This window comes from Echeneis naucrates, chromosome 19 (genome assembly GCF_900963305.1).
Source record: "Echeneis naucrates chromosome 19, fEcheNa1.1, whole genome shotgun sequence".
NCBI classification, from domain to species: domain Eukaryota; kingdom Metazoa; phylum Chordata; class Actinopteri; order Carangiformes; family Echeneidae; genus Echeneis; species Echeneis naucrates.
This window is the reverse complement of record NC_042529.1, coordinates 2,917,949-2,932,176: the sequence shown is the minus strand read 5'-3', so window position 1 is coordinate 2,932,176 and position 14,228 is coordinate 2,917,949. Positions and strand designations below refer to the sequence as shown.

Sequence of the window (14,228 nt, the reverse complement as noted above, 5' to 3'; positions counted from 1 at the left end):
TTGATATGAAATCAAACATTCAGCACTAATACAGCCTTAAACAAATAGCACAAGTACAACAGAAAAAAAAAATAACAGACGGTGTTCTTTAGGTAGTTTTTATTTTGAAAAAGTGTCATAAAGAAAAAAACTGCGGCCGTTTTTGTTTTTTATTCGTCACGTACTGTTTTTTTTAAAGATGACTTCCTGACCACGTTAGAAACTTCCACTTCCTGTCAGTTCACCGGTACTCTCGGGGAATCTCGGGGATTCACGCGATGACGGAAGTAGCCGAGCGGTGAGTCATCGCCCGAACAGAGCGCACGCGCCAAACCCAACCCAGGCGCGCGAGCACATGTCGGAACGGCGCCGGCACGGAAAGTTTCAGTCCGGAGTTTAAAGCTCAAACTTTCCTCAGAGGCCTGCCGCCATTTGTAAAACCCGATTCTGTCACAAAGTGCGCGTTACACTCAGGCTCCTGTCCGGCCACCCAAAGGGTCTTTCCCGCCACAGCCTCGTGTGGGGGTGACATCACTTCGCCTTCATGTCACACCTTTCTCAGAGCCATCTTTTTTTTCCCGCTGTTAACTATCTCTGCTCGTGCTTTGAGGTCCATGCTTCCCTCTGATTGGTCTGTTCGGTGCACGTGTTCAAAATGACCTCCGGTAAGTTACACACAATTAAAAAAAAAAAAAAACATCATACGATCGATCTTATAGAACATCCGTAAATGTCACGTGATCCAATGAAACACAACGCCGTGTGTGTGTGTGTTGTAGTTAATGTTGTTACTGACTGAACTTTCATGGTAAAGTCAGCCAACCATCCGTCAAACAGTAAATGACGTCATAAAGGTATTTGACCACCAACACGTCTTCGGGTGTTTTAGTTTGTAGTTTGCACTGAGAAGCAACAACTCAAAAAATGACGCATGTGATCAAAAAAGTAGTTTAGTAATTTTGTTGTCAAAATTACAATAAGTCGACAAATGTGTTCACTATTTGTTGCTTTAATGACTTCTCGCCTCTAAAATCTTAAAATATTCAGTTTACTATCCTGAATGATGAAGGAAAACATCAAATACAAACATTAGAAGAGCTGGAAACAGAGAATCTTTGATATTTTTGGAAATTGATGCCGCTCTGTGGCTTTTCGTCCCCACAGAAGTGTGTCCATTCTGTGGGAAGACGTATAAAAGGTTGAAGAGCCACCTGCCGCACTGCAAGGCAGCAGCCAAGTCCAAAGCGTCTCAGACTGAACATCCGGACAGAACAGATCAGGCGACACCTCAGCTGGTCGCTGGATCAGCGAAGGCGGAAAAGGCCTCACCAACTGCGTCTGCACCGCCAGACTCATCATCACCTGCAAAGCCTGTGAAGCGTGTGGATGCATCTTCATCATCCTCTCTTAGTCCCACGACACCTCCTCCACCAATGAAGAAGAAGAAACAGAAGCTGTCTGAACAAATTAAGATGGCCACCGTGCCCGCCTCCAGCACCTCCCTTACATCCTTCCCCGAACTCTCCCCATCTTCTACCATTCCTAAACCAATGAAGAAGAGTCTCCGTACTGTAAAAGAAGAAGCAAAGTCCGACCACGTGGTCCAGGGTCCGCTGGATGGAACCAGATCTGTCCCCGGAGATCTGCAGACGGGTTCAGATCCTCCAGAGTCCAGAGCCAAAGCAGAAAAGGAGACCAGCGTCGTTCCAGACCGTGCCAGTCTTACCCCTCTGCCCTCAGACAAACCCAAAGACGTCCCCCAGAGGAAGATGTCGAAGACCAAGAGCTCTGGACAGACTCCGCCCACCACCAAAGACCATCAATTTCTGGATTCTGATATCAGTAAAAGTAGCACAACACCCCGAGAAACCGACGACCTCTGGTTGGACAGTTTATCTGAGGAGAACACATTCCTAAAATCTGGAGATGGTGACGAGGCCAGGATTACCATCCAGGGTGTTAAGGCCATGTTAGGCCGGGCCAAAGCCTCCTCTGGGTCCAACAAGTCCATAATCCTGAGCCAGATCGAAACCTCTGACAGCCCGAGAAGAAAAACCAGACTTGATAACGGTGTCAGTCTGGTCACGGCTCCAGCAGGGAACCAAAAAGGTGGAAGCAACTCTGTGACAACTCAAACTCAGTTAGATCGGCTGCCCGGTCCGACCACACAACAACCAAAGCCACGATCAATTATCAAAGCAGATTTAAAGCCAAAACAAGTGGCTTTAATCCCTTTGCATCATGAAGGCTCCTCTCAGCCAAAACCAACTGTTCCTGCCACCGTCGGCCATCTTTTGCCCGTCAGCGTCAGCGAGGGGTTGAAGATGGGTCGTCACGTGACAGAACTCCCGTCAATATCACTGTCACGCATTCAGTTTTCCAGCCCCCACCTCGCACAGGCTCTGCCAGCGAGGGTGGAGTCGCTTATGGCCGATGATGAAGTGAGGCTCGAGGACAGGAAGCGAGCAGCTGCTCACAGTTACTGTGAAGGTCAGTGCAGTAAAAACCTGAACACTGGCTGATAGTCCCTGCTTCTCAAATGTGTCATCTTAGTCACAGGTTTAGGTGTTGGACTGACAAAATAAATGTTTCAGGAAGTTACTTTGGGCTCTACAAAATGACAGTCTGACTGTTGTCTTATTTTATGATGGTCATTTGAAAGTTTAGTTCAGCGTTCATTATTTCTGACACATTTGGGATCGTTAGTTCAGAAAGCAGAAACATACCTTTTTCTTCCTCCTACGTTTTGGTTAAAAGGGGATTGTGTTTTGAATGTGTGAGTCTGCGGGTGACCTGCAGGTGCCGTGGCCCGGCAACGTCTCGGACAGGTGAAGCTGAGGGAGCTACCGGAGTGGCTGGCCTGCAAAACCCCCGGCCACCCGAGGGAGGTGGTGGAAATGGCGCGACAAGGTCAATATCACACATCCAATCATGTTTCTCACAGCTAACACACCTGTGGGCCTGTTGTTGTGCATTCATGTGTCGCTCTTTCTGGACCGGTCTGAATAGCATCGTCCCCACCAGCAGCACCTCCGAAGGTCACAGAAGAACACGTTACGCCTGGTTTAAGCTTTTTAGGGTTTCCAAAGACGGATATTTTATTGGTCGTGATCAAACACCAATAGAGATTCAAGGAAGCCACCAATTAACCTTAAAGCTTTAATGCTAAGCTAACTGGCTCCAGCCACAGACTCTATTTCCTGAATGTGAAATTATTCATGTAAGTCGTCAGTTTATGATGGAAGTGTTTTTTTTTTCTACCTTGCAGGGTGGCACTGGTATTACAGAAGATATATCGACGTGAAGAAAGGCGGCGTGGGCGGGCTGGGCATGCTGCTGGCAGGATACTGCGTGCTCAGCTACATCTGGAACTTCCCTCATATAAGTGAGTGAGCGGACAACTTTCGGTATTTCTTGAAAAAGGCTGGATTTGGAGATGTATGGACATGTTCTTTTCTCCCTCTCTCTCTCTCAGAGCGTGATCGCTGGAGGAAGTACCATTAAGGTCAAAAGAAGATGTGAGGACTGCATCTGGAAACAGCAAGACAATTCAGTTTTTACCAAAGAAGACATAAATGAGCCGCCATTTCCGATCTTTATGCCAAACTAAGCCGACAGGCCGCTGCCTGCAGAGTTATATCCAAATCACAAACATGGGCGTGGCATCAGGCTCCTCGTGTAACTGCCTGAAATTTCCAAAATGTCAAACGGCCATTTCACCAACTGGAGACCTCATTCTGGTTTCATTTTCACTTGATTTGCATCTGAAAGCTTTGTGTGCGTTAAACTTGGCATTTATTTATTTTAATTAGTGTGCTGTGTATTTTATGTTAATTTATGGAGGGGAATGTGCATGAGAGCTACTAGAATTGAGGAGTTTGTGATTTAAGACAATTCCACTTGAGGAGAAATAGTTGGGAGGACAGTGTGCGTCACAGAAGCCTCACTAGGTGTCACTGTTGGGTTGTGTTATCAAGAAATGTTCGCTATGCACACTTTCCTTTGCGTCTATGTGCAGAGGCGTCAGCGCCATTAAAAGGCAACCAATAGTTTAAAAAAAAAAACCTTTCTGTGGAAGCTCGTGGAGAAAGATGAAATCTGAAACATCCTGATCTCAGTGTCTGTGAGAAGATCCTATCTGTGGAGCAGAGGGAACGCAGGGCTGTTTTTCTTTGGAAAAGCTTCCCCTGTCACATGATGTTATTATGCAGGCTCAGGCCGTCAGTAATGGGGGGAAACTGGAGGAGGTTTTCAGCCGGACTGGACCAGTTTGTTATTGTATTCAAAATGAATTTATTGTTGACTCTCCTTACTGCTGTAGTGAACACACATTAGCTACAAATGAAGAAATGACAGTATTTTTGTAATGATTTTTTTGTGACGCCACTTCTTGGCCAACACAATAAAAAATAATTTCCATTTTCTCATGTGTTTTTTTTTTTTTTTTTACATTCTTTTTTTTTTGCCATACAAAATTATAAATATTTTGTGTTTCACTTTTCAATTTTGTACAAAACAGCAAACTATACAAACCAAGTGAGACAAAAAAAAAACAACAACAACAGTGAAAAATGGAGGCAGAAACGCAAACCTGCACTGAAGATAGAGGAGAAAAGCACAGTATGTTCCTACCAAGGCCCTCAGACGCTGATATGCATCCAGATAAGAATGTTTTACCAAAACTGCACATCTCTCTACTTTCTGCAGGTCTAAAACTAACTTTCCTGTGGATGTACATGCTAAAGAGGCACAGAATCTTGCAGCAACAGCCACGATGGCCACTGGCACTCAAACACAAAAACACACACACATACACACGCACAAAAAAAGGACAGATGTGTTCACCCCATATAAAAGGCCTTCAGTCTGTAGCTTACTGGCAAGCACATTTCACAGACATGCTTAAGAGAAATGAGGTGCAATCCAGAATCAACGTCGGGATCATTTATCACATTTAACCTCAGCTTTGGTCCTGTTTGGTTTGGTACAAAATTCTCGCTGACACTATATAGTACAGATTTTCTGTAGACTATCATGCAAAAAAAAAAAAAAAGTTAAAATGTAAATACATTAACAAAATTAAGAATTCTTCTCTCTTACAATGAAATAACAGATGGAATCTCAAAAAAAGGGGAGCTAAAGTCAAATGTTTACATTTTTTTTTTCCTCAACAGCCATTAAGCTTTTGTTTCCAGCACAAAGAAATATAAAGACCTGAGGCTGATTCTGGACTCGACCCCACTCTCCTGTTTGTTTTGGTTGAGCTGCTGAGAGGGAAAACAGGGGATGTGTGAAAAGAGCTGTAAAACAAACCAAAAAAAAAAAAAAAAATATGAATGAATAGTGAGCGAGGAAAAACATCCGGGGGGGGCGGGGGGGGTTGGAGCGAACGGTTGAGAATCAAGTCAAGAGTCTGGCATTCAAACCACGATACAAGATGGAAAACAAGGACATAAAGCCAGCCTGTGTGTGTGCAGACTAACACACTGGTAGAACTGTCACGGTAGTAAAGCGTAGATAGATATGATCAATATATAATTATATGCTGAAGGCAGACAAACATACGTACAATCAATGACCCGCCAAGGTCATTTCAACTAATGACGCCATCGTCATGTTCACAAAGCTGGGAAACAACACAATACGATGAAGAAAACAAAACAAGTTGTCGTCTTCTTTTCATAAAAACAAAAACAAAAATAAAAATTGAAATATGTATATAAAAAAAGATCAAACTACTGTAACATAATTATCTTCCTCAATCTGAGGATTTAGCTCCCCTGACACCTGACACACTCAAATGATAAAAAGTGGTTGAAGAACGAGATTTGTCTGTGTCGGGGTTTGCATACCTTTAAGGTACAAAAGAAAAAAACACCAAAGAAAATGTGACTGAAGCACGAGAAGACGAGCACTGCTGAGCACAGTAACATTACGTGTATACGTCCATGTGACTACTCTGACTGGTTTCTACCGTAAATAAGAGGTTGTCCTTGTTGCAGCCGGCTGAAAGCAGGCAAAACCGATTTGGTTCTGTCTGGAATATTCACGCTCTGTTTAGCCCGACACACACTGAATAACGGAACAAGAGCTTCATAGTCGTATGCTTCCTGTTAAAAAGCAACAATTCGTTTAGTGCAATTTGTCTACGTGAATGTGCTTCTGCTGAGCTGACCAGAAAGGAAATTTCCACCTGCGGCATGAAATCTACTGAGCTTGTGTGTGTCTGTGTGTGTCTGCCAAGGAAATGAGTGCATGGATCGTTTTGAATCAAACTTCTTCATGTAAACACACAAAAAACAACCTAGAATTAGGCACAGTCGTCGTTTAGCAGCCCCCCCCCCCTCTCCATCCTGGGTTTTTCAGCATATTGAGGGAATAATCAGCTGGCACAAAATATCAATGGGCTGTTTGTGTGTGTGTGCGTGTGTGTGTGTGTGTGAGAGAGAAGAGAGCAGGACTCTGATATTCAAGCCACTGAAGTCTCCACCTCTGTGAAATAATGTTAAAACAAACAGAACAGTTCCTTCTCCATCTGTCAGCCCGCTGCATTGCACACATTCCCGGATCTTTATAGGTTCTTTTAAGTGCCTGTGTTCACCTCCTCTCCTATGTCATGCCTCAGAAGGAGAAAAATAAAAACAAGTTAAATAAATGCTACATGGACAGAGATCAGAGACCTGAAGGCAGAGTTCACCTCTCTTCACAACGCGGTGGGGGAGGAGTGGGGAGTATGACTAATATTAATTTAACAGGAGAGTTTGAAAAAACAAAAACATAAAATACATTCACACACACAGACTCGCACATACACTTGCACACACAAAAAAAATCTAAACAATACACTGGGGATGATTTGAAGCATCAGTTTTAACATTCCAGGATGCTGTTGACAGCCGCCTCAAGAGCCGAGTCTGTGTCAGGATGTGGGGGTGAGGTGAGCTGGGGGGGATACTGGGGCTGGATCGGTCGGGAGGACACGTGGTGGGACCCATGGTAGTGCATCTGTCCTCCGGTCGTGGCTGCAAAAGGCGGGGTGTTACCTTGGGGAAAACTGTTGGCGGCGGCGAGGCTGTTGTTGCTGGCACCGACGGGCCCGAAGCGCTGCTGGGATCTCTTCAGCTCCAGGACGCTCTTGTTTTCTTGTAAGGGTGGCGGGTGGAGTCTGTCCACTGCGCCCGGCCCTACAGTCCCACCCCCTCCCGGATCTCCATACCCGGGATGGGAGTCTGTCCTGTATGGGGGCTCTGTGGAGCCTCGGTCTGACTGATTCCAACTAGAGCTGGACTGAGACGGGGCGGGTTCTTGGAAAAGTTTGGATTTCATCCCACAACAGAAGTCTTCCAAAAAGCTGTCTATAAAACACAAGAAAAGAAGAGTTTAAAAACAAACTATTTCTGAGGGAGACTTGTTTTCTTCATTCTTCCTTTCTTTTTTACCTGGATCCACTAGTACCATGCGTTTGTCCTGTGTCAGGTTGCTGCGCTCCTCTTGGTTGAAGGTCCTGTCAATCATCACCATCTCTGACGACGGGCTTGACCGCTGCAGAGGAAGGAGGTGAAACCTTATCAGTCCCGTGCACGTCACAGCATGAAATGCACATATGTATCCACGCATGTTTGTGCCTACCTCAGCTTCCACCATGAGCAGGCGTCTGTATTTGTTCACCATGGCCTGAGTCCTCTTCAGCACCTGAGTCGCAACCGCCTCAAATTCTTCATCCACTGCAAACAAGACAACACAAACTTCAGTTTGCATCAAAGCGCTTCCCTGGCACCGCAACATCAACATACTGCCCTTCTAGCTAGTTTTCTGCTAGGTTTTGGGCTAACGGATTGGCGGCCGTACCCTGTGAGAACTCGTCCTGGCTGGGCGGAGCCCCCTGAAACACGTGGTAAGGGAGGAGTCTGTGCAGGGCATCGTTGATTGAAGTGAACTGACATCGATCTGGGTTCTGAACCCCGGCGTGATCCTTCCCCAACTGTTGTAAAACCCTGTTGAGATGACAGCAGAGTGAGCAGAAAGGTTCACACCAAAGCCAGCACTTGACAAACAGAGAAATCTAAACTTTATCTAAATAAAGTTGGCGCCAAAGCTGCAAAAATTATGCAATTATTTTGGAAGGTTTCCGAAATTAAAAACAATTATTGGACGTTGCAATTTCAAATATTATTCAAATAATTGTGCAGCCCTGTTATCCACAGAATGTAAACACTTCAACGACACACACACACACAAAAAAAAAAAAAAAACTCACATTCCCTCCTTTGTAATTGGCGGAAGGGCAGGCCTCTTCTGTGCACTGACCTAGACAAAGCATACATACCATAGCTGTCATAACAAGGTCCCTCTACACTCGTAAAATGCTCAGACATGAAACTAATTATTACCATACCTGAGAGTTTAGTGTTGAATCTTGTGTCATGGTTTTCATGGCTGAGGGAGATCACACAAACAAACAAACCAAAAAAAAAAAACTCATCAAATTGAAGTGCAGCAGGTGCACATTCAAACTGTAACAAGCAGGCAAATAATTTGTGCACGACCACGAAAACGGATGAAGTCACAGTTACCGTGGATGTTGCTGAGCTGTGTCTGTTTGAGGGCAGGCGAAGAATTCTGATGAATAAAAATCACAATCAGACAGCAGCTTTCAGGTAACAAACACAAAGACAGGGTGAGAAGATCACACAAAAGACCCCCAGAGCGCTGTAACTGTACCTGTCTGAAGTCTTGTTCCTGTGTCACTGCACCGGGTAAGGGGGACAGAGATGTGCAGTTCTGGGTTTGAGTCACTAAGAGGCGCTGTACGGGGCTAGGTGACACTTGGCCTTGGCTGCTGATCCCTGCTGCCGCTGGTCCGACCAGGGTCAGCCGTCCAGGAGCGCACGATGTCTGCACGTGGGTTGAGCTGGCACAAGAAACTCCTGTCCATGTTTGAGTAACTGCTGCTCCCACCTGACTGCCACTGACTACTCCCTGATTCAAAATGAGCTGCCCCCTTGGTGGTGCAGGGAAGCTTTGCCCGGCGACGAGCTGCACCGTGTTCTGACTGGTGATAAGGGCATTTGAGCTGGGGTCCGCGGGGCCGTTGTGGATGGTGCTTCCTGGAGTGAGCGCCAAAGAGGTGGGGAGCAAGAACTGTCCAGGTGGTATGTTTGTCTGGGTCGGGACTTGCTGCTGCTCCAGGGGCGGCTGCACCACAACGGAGCCATTGGCTGCATATTGCCCCCCAGGAGTAGCAGTGTTAGCGCTGACTACATTAGCCATGGTGGTGGGGGTGGGCTGGAGGCCCACGCTGTAGACAGTCTGAGCCCCCGCTTGAAGGGGTTTAGGCTGGATAGGCCTGACAAGAGTCTGAGTCCCTCCCGGGCCCCTCTGAATAATGATGTTTGGGAGAGGGATGTTTTTGAAAGGTAGTCCAACTTGGCCTACCTGCCCTTGAGTGGGAGCAAACACCTGCCCCCCGGTTGTGGCTCCTGCTGCAGCTACAGGGGCCCCCGGCCTCAACACAATCTGAGGAGTCCTCTCCAAGCTGCTCAGAGTCATTACGCCCCCACTTGCCCCGAAGGAGCCCAACACCTGGATGTGCTGGGCGGAGCCATTGGGCAGCTGGGACACTCCTTGCAGAAACTGGCCTGTGGGGAAGGCAGCTGTCGCCGTGGTAACAACACCCACTCCTCCTCCGTAACCCCCAGAGACCAGCTGGGAAGGGAAGGGAACAGGAGCCTGCACTAGAGTGGGAGCAGGCTGGGAGTCCAGTAAGGCCTCCTGGGCCAGCGTCTGCTCCGTGATGTCAGCTTCCAGGAGAGATTTCTGCAGGATGTCAAAGGGCTGTTCCTCCCCGCCGAGATCCACCCCTCCCGGGGTGTTTCCGGTCCCCAGTTCATCCTCGATAAAGGAAAGGCTACTGGAGAGCTGGAGGCCTGCCCCAGCTGAATCATCGTCGAATTCACCCATTGAAGAGGAGCCATCTTTGAGGCCAGTGTTGGACCCAGACTACACAAGGCATTTAGAAAAAAATAGATGAAACACAGCTTTGCCCGTATCCCAATTATACAATGCTGTTCAGGACCTTTACAAAAACGGATTAATTAAATCATTCTTGCATCCTATCAAATTAATATCGAATCCTGTTTAGGAACTCCTGATTAGGAACAACAGGCTCCACGTGACTTTAGTTGTATAAAAGAGAGTAAACACTGAATTGTTTCTAAAAGAAGTTATCAGCAACTACTATACAAATGTTGAATCTCTAAAGTTGTCTATTTTATATAAAAATATACAAGTTCCATCTTCTAAACTGAGGATGCTGATTAGTTTCTTTGCAAAAACCTTCAGTATGGCCATACTCTGAATAACAATACACTGTTAGCAGATCACAACACTAACATGAGTATTGAAATCCAACTGAAAACCTGACAATACACTCTGCACTGACACTAATCCTTTATCAGGAGCTAAATCGGCTTATTTTTGGGTTGGATTGAGGCAATCACGGGTGGACTCACTGTGTCATTGGCAAAGAAGGATCCATCCGACCCATAAGCTGCATTTGTCACATCGTCCTCCTCAATCTAAAAAAAAAAAAAAAAAAAACGCAATAATCAGAGAATAGCCGGACTCTTCCTACACATTAAAATGAAGCATCTACTCAGGACAAAAGCACAACTTTGTATTCTGTAAGTCACTCACAGATTTGCTGTTGCTGCCATGAAGATAGTCATTTAATGCATCCACATCTCTGAAAATGATGGAGAAGAGATGTTTAATGTGCAGTACAAACCTAAAACTGGGCAAGTATAACTTGAATTCCTTTTTGAGTGGTATAAAAAATTTATTAAACAGTTATTCTCTGGTCTATTTGTTTATTAACTTCTACAATTTGGTAAAAATAGGAAAAAATAAGGTTGGAGGTATTTGTGGTGTTGATTTCAATGAGTCTTGATGAATATCCTTTGACCATTCAAGTAAAACTTAATGTAATCACACTGTAAATCATATGGATGTGACAAACGTCTATGGATACGGTCATACTTGCTGTTAATATCATAAATGCCGGTCTTATGGAGGGATGTTTACCCTAAAATATCCAGAAGACGGCGATCGTCCTCATCATCCATGACACCTGAAAGATTATGGAGGGACACAAGTAGAGAATAAATCAAGTGAGGAGATGATAGAAGTCTGATATGAACTAGATATTAAAAAAATTTACGTGTGAATCTGCAAGACCCACTGAAAGTAGCTTCATTAATCAATGGAGTGGACACTTGTGTTCTTATTCTGAGGTGAGGGGGCGTAGTATGTGTAATGTGTTATAAGGATCTCTCACTCACAGATTTCCAGCAGGAAGCATGGATTCAGTCATTTAACACCCTTTGTTCCCTGTAACAGGCTGGGCTGCAGGGTGAGAAACTGCATTTAGTAAGCTTACAAAATGATATGTGCAAAAAAATCACATGGTGTGGGAGTATTGCAGAGTGAGGTAAGTGACATAGGAAGACAGACAGGCTTGTAAAACAGGGAGGGGGTGCAGAGGAAGAAGGAGACATATGTTATTCAGTGCTATGGGAGATCAGTGTATGAGTAAGGGCAGGATGGCCTTCATCCCCTCCTACAGATACTTGTCTCTGACACACAAACTCCCACCCATTACCCTCCTCTGCTGTCCCACATTGGTCGTCTTTCACGGTTGCATGGAGTGAAAATGGCCATTTGAGTGTAAAACTCCACCCTGCTCCATTTATACCTTGAATGGTTGTTTTGAGATTCTACATTGAAAGAGGTGTTGGCTTTATTTTGTGTCAGCCAGCATTAAGTGTGCAGCTATCTGTACAGGGAAGCTAAATGAGACAAGTGCACACGAATGTGATCCAGCAGGATAATGGCCTGTGAGTGTTTGGACATCTACACAAAGCTCATTTGTATGTTTTAATGCAATGGTTGTGTTTAAAGCAATATGTCTGTGTGTAACAAAGAAACTAAACTCCTTTTTATGTGTAACCCTCCCAACATTTTAAATGCAACTGTGTTTAAAATTGCAAGGGCTGTGTTGTACTTTGTTAAAGTCAAATGGGGAAATGTTGGTTTTGTGTTCATGAGTGTGTGGAAAACAACTGCAACGCTACAAAATGGCTGTTTGCACGCCATAAGCTTCTCTACAGCTGAGCCCCGTTCAGCCTCCATCTTTGACTGTCGGAGGACAAAGACCGAGGCTGCTGGAGAAAACACACTTAAACCGACTGCCTTGTATTTAATCTGCTGTTTATATTACTTTTTATATTTAAAAAAAAAAAGTTGATGGGCTCCTTTTGTCCCCCAAAAAACAAAAACAAAAAGGGACGCCGTGTCCAAACAAACGGATCTACAGTTTATTTTTTACAAAACGCTTTAAAATGCTGTTTAAATGTTTAAAATAAAACAAATGGACTTCAGCTATTTCTCCCATTTGGCCACAAAGAGCAGAGCTGTTTAATTTGAATTATAATATTAGCATCGACTCGACAATTAAAAATAAAATAAAAAAAAAAAAAGACAGGTTAAATGTACAACTTTCCCCTCCTTAAAAAAATTAATCAGATCTTCTAAATGAAGCCGGCTGTTTCTAACAATATGAACTTTGTTTCCATTTTAGCTAAAATTGCGGAATCCGTCCGTCCTAGCATACATGCTCGACGGGAAGCAAGCTAGCTTGCCGCCGGAGCCCGGCCACCGAGCCCGGCTGTGTTAGCGGAGGAGGAGGGGACGGACCACCGGTGGTTCAGCAACCGGCTTTGGAGGTTTTATTTCCAAAAATAGCCCGAATAAACTGTACGATAATCGCATTGAAGCAGCACAAAACGGCCGTCGTCGTCGTCCGCCCGTCCAGTGCCCCCCTTCCCTCCGCCGGGGAGGGAGGCTTTCATTCGTCCGCCATGTGGCTCATCTTCCGGCATGAAAATAAAAACATCACATTTATCTCTACACACCGAAACACGACGCCTTTTCCCCCTTTTTCTGTACTTAAATTGGGAGGATCTCCCCTCTCTCTCTCTCTCCCCCTCCTCCTCCCACCCTCCAAACAAAGTCCGGTATTCTCCGTCCTCTCCCGGACGCTGCGCGACATTTTTAACCGACGAACACCGGCCTGTTCGGGTCGGTTAGCTAGCCAGCCAGCAACAACAACTACGATGATGATGATGATGGCGGCGGCGACGACCGTTGTTTTTTTTTGTTTTGTTCTGTTTTTGTTTTTTGTTTGGTTTTGTTTTGTTTTTTGTTTTTTTGGGTGGAGGGGAGAAAATGTCGGCTAGTATCCGTGTAGGAGCGAACAGAAGCGATCCGCGGAGAGGAGGAAAAGAGAGAGAGGGATTAGCATCACATAAAGACGAGTGAAAAGAGGCAAACCCTTTTTTTTTAACTCCTGTCTCTCTCCGCTTGAAACCCAATATCTCCATTTGGCAACTTTTAATTTGCTCCCCCCCTCCTTCTTCTTCTTCTTCTTCTTCTCCTTCTTCTTCTTCTTCTTCTTCCTCCTCTTCTTCTTCTTCTCCTCCTCCTCCTTCTTCTTCTTCTTCTCCTTCTCCCTCTCCCACTCATGTATAATTTTTACCCCCGCTGTCCCTCTCCTCTGCCCCGGATAGATTTTCCTCCCTCCGCTCAGACTCCCTTCCCTCCCCGGCGAAGGGAAGGCAGGAAAAAAGGAGGCCGTGTGTGTTTCTGCCTTGAAATTTTTATCACAAAATTATAATACACTCAAAGGGGGAAACTCACCGTCATGAAAAAGCAGTGCCTTGTCAACGGGGTTTCCTCGCCATCGCCGCACGGGTTGTTGGGGGGAGTGCACAAAGCGAAAGCGACCCCCCCCCCCCCCGTCATCTGCCCCCCCACCCCCCCAATCTACCCCCACCACCAGGTCCGCCATTAATTTGAATGGAGAATAACACAAACAGTCAGCCATTCATATTAATTAAAAAATAATATGTATTATATGATGTGGAGCTATTATAATGACGTCGTTTCTAATGTGGCAGAGAAAAAATGTTGGTAGGCTTTAATCATTACCAACAGCAGAGGGCGGACGTCTAGTGTGTGTGTGTGTGTGTGTGGGAGCCACACCTTGACGTTGCTCAGGTAAGACCTGAAAATTGGTGACCGTAAATGGAAGTGATACCGGCTCATGCTTTAAAAAAAAAAATAAAAGGAAAATATGAAAATGCGTGTCATGATTATTTGTAGTAAGTACAACATTAAATACATTTTAAGCA

General features: G+C 45.2%; 2 protein-coding genes across 3 annotated transcripts; one reads left to right on the top strand and one right to left on the bottom strand.

Moving 5' to 3' along the window:
* The first annotated feature begins 345 nt into the window (after nucleotides 1–345).
* LOC115059814 (uncharacterized protein C17orf80) lies at nucleotides 346–4,395 on the top strand. The gene is made up of 5 exons (XM_029527512.1): nucleotides 346–644; nucleotides 1,144–2,469; nucleotides 2,779–2,889; nucleotides 3,248–3,364; nucleotides 3,455–4,395. The coding sequence occupies exons 1-5, from the start codon at nucleotides 635–637 to the stop codon at nucleotides 3,481–3,483; spliced, it is 1,593 nt and encodes a 530-aa protein (XP_029383372.1). The 5' UTR covers nucleotides 346–634; the 3' UTR covers nucleotides 3,484–4,395.
* On the bottom strand, nucleotides 4,266–13,781 carry bicral (BICRA like chromatin remodeling complex associated protein). 2 transcript variants are annotated; one of them, XM_029527511.1, is made up of 13 exons: nucleotides 13,735–13,781; nucleotides 11,319–11,382; nucleotides 11,062–11,107; nucleotides 10,675–10,723; nucleotides 10,491–10,556; nucleotides 8,701–9,978; nucleotides 8,553–8,598; nucleotides 8,375–8,415; nucleotides 8,237–8,286; nucleotides 7,828–7,973; nucleotides 7,609–7,703; nucleotides 7,419–7,521; nucleotides 4,266–7,334 (listed from the first exon to the last, which is right to left on the bottom strand). In XM_029527511.1, exons 3-13 carry the CDS (start codon nucleotides 11,100–11,102, stop codon nucleotides 6,850–6,852), a joined length of 2,400 nt encoding a protein of 799 aa, XP_029383371.1. In that variant the 5' UTR covers nucleotides 11,103–11,107; nucleotides 11,319–11,382; nucleotides 13,735–13,781; the 3' UTR covers nucleotides 4,266–6,849. The 2 variants fall into 2 exon arrangements, with proteins under 2 accessions (XP_029383371.1, XP_029383370.1); XM_029527510.1 differs by lacking the exon at nucleotides 13,735–13,781 and adding an exon at nucleotides 13,369–13,689.
* Between the last annotated feature and the right edge of the window lie 447 nt (nucleotides 13,782–14,228).